This window comes from Manacus vitellinus, unplaced genomic scaffold (genome assembly GCF_001715985.3).
Source record: "Manacus vitellinus isolate BGI_N305 unplaced genomic scaffold, ASM171598v3 scaffold_0_pilon, whole genome shotgun sequence".
In the NCBI taxonomy this organism is placed as follows: domain Eukaryota; kingdom Metazoa; phylum Chordata; class Aves; order Passeriformes; family Pipridae; genus Manacus; species Manacus vitellinus.
Window position 1 is genome coordinate 27,703,836 of NW_021938789.1, and position 5,666 is coordinate 27,709,501.

Below are 5,666 nucleotides of genomic sequence, written 5' to 3' on the forward strand. Positions count from 1 at the left end.
CACTTGGCCTTGTTGAACCTCATCCCGTTGGAATCAGTCCAACTCTCCAGCCTGTCCAGGTCCCTCTGAAGAGCCCTCCTGCCTTCAAGCAGATCAACACTCCCCCCCAACTCGGTGTCATCTGCAAATTTGCTAATGGTACTCATCTAAATCATCAATAAAGATATTAAACAGAACTGATCCCTGGGGGACACCACCAGTGACCGGTCGCCAACTGGATGCAGCCCCGTTCACCACCACTCTCTGGGCCCGGCCCTCCAGCCAGTTCCTAACCCAGCACAGAGTGCCCCTGTCCAAGCCGTGGGTTGCCAGTTTTTTCAGGAGAATGCTGTAGGAGATGGTGTCAAAGGCCTTGCTGAAGTCCAGGCAGACACATCCACAGCCTTCCCCTCATCCACCAGGTGGGTCACCTGATCATAAAAGGAGATTGGGTTGGTCAGACAGGACCTGCCCCTCCTAAACCCGTGCTGGCTGGGTCTGATCTCTTGTCCATCCTGTAGGTGCTGTGTGATTGCACTGAGGATGATCTGCTCCATAACCTTGCCAGGCACTGAGGTCGGGCTGACAAGCCTGTAGTTTCCCAGGTCCTCCTTCCGGCCCTTTTTGTGGATGGGTGTGACATTGGTCAACTTCCAATCATCTGGGACCTCCCCAGTGAGCCAGGACTGTTGATAGAGGATGGAGAAAGGCTTGGCGAGCTCTTCCACCAGCTCCCTCATCACCCTTGGGTGGATCCCATCTGGTCCCATAGACTTGCAGGGATCCAAGTGGCTCAGCAGGCTGCTAACTGTTTCCTCCTGGATTACAGGAGGGCTATTCAGATTCTTATCTCTTTCTACAAGCTCCAGAAGCCAGGTGTCCTCAGGACAACCTGTCTTACTATTGAAAACTGAGGTAAAGAAGGTATTAAACACCTCAGCCTTTTCCTCGTCTTTGATAACTATATTCCTGCCCATGTCCAGTAAAGAATGGAGGTTTTCCTTGCCCCTCCTTTTGCTATTGATGTATCTGTAGAAGGACTTTTTGTTATCCTTCAAAGAAGTGGCAAGATTAAGTTCAAGTTGTGCCTTCGTCTCTCTAGTTTTCTTTCTACATGACCTAACTATATTCCTAAACTCTTCCTGAGTAGTCAGCCCTTTTTCCCATAATGGGTAGGCTCTCTTTTTTACCCTAATTTCCCTCAAAATCTCCCTGTTCAGCCAGACCAGTCGTCTTCCCCGCCGGCTGGCCTTTCGGCAGACTGGGACAGCCTGCTCCTGTGCTTTCAAGACTTCCTTCTTGAAGCATGTCCATCCCTCCTGAACCCGTTTGTTTTCAAGGGTTGTTTCCCAGGGTACACTCTGAACCAGTCCTCTGAATAGGCCAAAATCTGCCCTCTGGAAGTCCAGCGTAGAGGTTAATTAATAGTTTAGTTACCTGATGTTTGTCATGTTTGCAAAACAAAATCTAAAAAATATTTTGTCCTCCTCTGAGAGGCTTTACTTTAGACACTTTGACTTTTATTTTTCCATCAAAACTAGTTCCTTAATGAGGCTCTAGCAAGGAGAGAGTTTAAAAACAATTACTAATGACACAGAAAATGACAACACTGTCTCAAATACTGAGCAGAGGCACTTCCACAGAAAAACAACACCTAAGCATAAACAATTGATTAAACGGTAATCTCCCATGCTGTACATATCTTTTGTACTGGAAAAGGCAAATTGCCATATAAGCAACGTTTCAATAAATTCAGCTGACTAGAAAGCTGCAATTTCACAGACTTCTGGAATTTCTTAGACACAGTAATTTTAAATGAATACTTCATAAAAATAATTTTCAGTATTTTGTTAGATGTAAAGCTTTTATACAGTTTGAGTAATGAAAAGCCTCAACATTAGCTCATACAGTGGAAATACAGTCATTCCTTGCCAAGACAACCATTACATCCCCATTTGCCATTTATGATTCTTTTAAACTGAATAGAGAGGATTGCTCTTAAGAGATAGTCCAGATACGAATCTCTACTATCCAATTACTTATGTACTCTCTTTCAGTTTCTCAATGGATGGCTCTTACTATCTCTCATAAATCAATCTACATCAGTTGCTTTTGTGAAAAATCTTTAACATAAATATTAATACTTTGAGCTACTATTTTTCCTCCAATTCTACATAGTATCCTCAGGTTCCTTTAGGAAATTACTTCATGTATCATTCAAGCTTTTAAAATAAAACATATATATCTACTTGAAGGCTAGGCTTCTGACTCTCATCCTATAAACATCAGTCATCTAAAACAATTTCCAGAAGTACTGGAAAGTTTAAAAGTGGGCACACTATAATTAAATAGGAGTCAAACTTCTAATCTGTTGAAAATGCCACTGGGCGTCTGCATGTATTCCAATGCTCTACGACATACTATGTAAAGAAAACAAATACAAGGGAAATTAACATTCAGTCAGAATGTGTATGAGCATGGAGCTTGACCTAACAAGCAGACAGATTTCCAAGCTCGTGACAGCTCATGCAAATCTTTTTAGCTTATCTGCAGGCACTCAGTATGGCTAAAGTTCTAATTTAGAAAGTATGTGAAAAGGTTAGAAGAAAGAGAGGATCGTGATTATTCACAGTTCAGCAAAAATCTGTTTTCTGAGTTTTAGACTCTGGGGATTCCATAGTAAATTTAAGAGAAGAAGCTGGAATTTCCTGATCTGGCAGATATAACCTAGGGTGGGGGAAGGATAATTCTCAAAAGAGCTTTCAAAGGTGGGTTTAGAATTTTGCCTGACAGAACAATGATTGATTTAAATCCACCATAAAAAGAGAGATCTGATCTTCTGACAAGTCTTTGAAATGGTAGAAGCTAATAGGAATCATTAGCACTGCATGCTTGCTTAATGAAAAATCCATTCTTTTACATTTAGTTCTAAACATTTTTAACACACTTGTGAGCTGATCATCTCATGTTTGAAGTTGTCAGTATACTAAGCACCTCTTTCTGTGCCATGCCATGAAGAACTAAACTTTTATAGGCAAAAACAGTAAGGAAGAAAGGTAGGAGTTTTCAATAAAATAAAACATGCATTCCTTCTTAACTGTAATCTGCATAGCTCTTCACTTTTCAGTACATGGTAATTTCATCCTCTCCCAACCTAACTTCTACGTTTCATCCGTTTCAGCAGTTTTAACTCTGAACAAATAGTGTGAAAACTCTGCTCTTTACTAGAAGTCCAGGTGAAAGGGTCCAAGTCCTGTCTTTTTTTTGCTACTGCACTGTTTCATGCCAAAGACACAAAAAGAATTTAATTTTGCCCATCACATTTCCTCTCCTTCATCATACTGCTTTCTCTATGTTAAATTCATTGTACTTCTATCATTTGTTTTTATAATAAACAGATTGTAACAAGTCTCTGGTTTGGTTTACATAAACTTACTTAAATAGCAACAAGAACTAGAGACCTCTGCCAAATGGTATCAGAGCAGTCTCTGGGTACCAGTGAAGAAACAGTATTGTTAATTTCTTAACATTACAGTATTTCAATCATTATTAGCATTTCTGTATCTACACACAGAAGACATTCTGTCTAGAATTGATTTCTGCTTTCCAAAATCTAATCATAACAGCAGACATCTTTTATTTGTAATCCTAATAAGCACAAAAACCCACCACTCAAAACCAAACACCACCACACGTAATTTCTGATAATGACACCTGGCTTCATTTGACAAGAGTCTGCAGAAAAAATGCATGGCCTTGTGCAACAGAGATGAATAAAGTTTGCAAAGTAACTAACAGTGTTATCTCCTTGTTTTTCCATGCCTGGATTGTTCTTCCTGTTGTCCCTCTACAGCCAGCAGCCAGCTGCTGGGAGATACACAAGGAAACAGCAGTGCTTGGTGACCCTCACCGGCAGCCAAAGAATTAGTCTGGTTGATGGAGCGTGGCAATCCACTGCACCAGCTGAAAAAAGCAGGCTAGGGCATTTTTTGATTCTTTCACTGGACTTTGGGAAGGCAAAATCTCTTCCTGACTAGAAAGCCTAACTGATGTCCAAAGGGCCTTTACTGTACTGACATTTGCTATGTTTAAGCTATAACCCAAGTCCCTTATGAATGGCCCAAATACTTATGAATGGCCCAAATACTTATGAATGGCTGTAACCTAGAGTGTGTTGCAGTATGGATGACTGCAGGGACAGTAGAGACACAGGCAAAAAGATTCATGTGGCATGATGCTCCTGTGATACCCACATTAGCAGAAAGACTGCCAAGTCTGTCAGAAGAGCAAAGCAGGACAGAGTATTTCTTGCAGAGAATAATTTGCGGTCACTAGGTGCAGACTGAGGTAGAGAGGGGGTCAGGGAAATCCCTCAGCTGAGGTTAGGGGGGGATGTCTGCAGCCTGAAAACTCCCCACTAAGATAATACAAGGACATAAACACCTCGACCCTGACCTTCAAGTCTTTGTTCCCTTCTGTTTTGCTGTTGTGGTCCAAAAAGCAGAACTAACAAGAACAGTATAGTGCAAATCACAACCCTTCTGCCAGTCACTAACAATCCTAGTTGTGTTGTTAAGCTGCCAACAAGCTAAAATGTATTGCAGACTTCAGAGCATTGAAAAATGCTTCATTCTCCTGCTGCCATCACCCTTACCTACTTTTTATTTATTCCATACTATTCACACAGATGGAGTGATGTATTTGAACAGGCTGAGACCCATTCTTTTCATCACACTCCTGTCTTTTGCTTATTCGCTGGAGCTTTTTCTGAACCTAAAGAGAAATGATCAAATTCTAAGAACAGAGGGCACACAGGACATGGCACCTGAAGTTGGGAACTGCTGTTGATAAAAATCTGAGAAGAATTTATGGAGATCACAGACAGTCTTTGACTGGTTAAATGTTTCTATTGACAGGCACACCTCTCAATGCTATCCATAGGACAATGATTACATTCCACAGGAATTTCCACAGCACTGTTTCTCCCACCCTAAATTTTTCAAAATGATCCATTTCCAAAACTGAATCCTAGATTTTCCTGTTGCCTTGGGTTATGGCAGTTCGGGAAACAGAACCAGGATGTTCAGGTACCTCTTCCACCTCATTCATTGGGGGGAGATGGTTTTTCAATAGCACCAAGTCATTCCGAGCCAGGAAAGGGACTGGAATCTGACTCTTTCGCATTCCAGACCACTACACTGACTAACAAGCAATAAAATCTTCCCAGTCTTTTACATTCCCAAAAGAGCCCCGACACAAATTTTTCATCAAAACAGAAGAACGGAATGTTCTATACAGACTTATGAACACTAACTTCTGAAAAAAAAAAACCTTATTTTAATATATCACACAACTTCAACTGTCACTTTGTCTTTTGACAGTCTCCCTTTTCTTCTGTGGTGGGGGGAAACAGTTTTCCCCCTAAAGTTATAAAATGGTAAAACCCCAGGGGGTGGTGACCCTTGAAGTTTTGAGGTTTTACCCAATGAGTGCTTCTGCAAAATATAAACATATCACAAGTAGAATGGAAGAGAAGGTTGTTGTAGTTGTTGTAGAAGAAGTAGCCATGTTGTAGAGCCACGAGGAAGGGGCTCGGAGCCCCTTGGGGGACTCTGACCCCCCCAGCCCCCGGCAGGGGGGCTATAGGGACGTGGAACAGCGTAAGGCTGGGCTAAGTACCTGTGGCT

General features: G+C 41.7%; 1 protein-coding gene across 1 annotated transcript in view; it reads right to left on the minus strand.

Annotated features, from left to right (window-relative positions):
* Positions 1-719, minus strand: part of WWC2 (WW and C2 domain containing 2) — an 81,948-nt gene extending 81,229 nt beyond the window's left edge. Inside the window, exon 1 of the mRNA XM_029959436.1 lies at positions 540-719. Coding sequence (XP_029815296.1) covers positions 540-719 — 180 coding nt within the window. The remainder of the gene's footprint in view (positions 1-539) is intronic.
* Between the last annotated feature and the right edge of the window lie 4,947 nt (positions 720-5,666).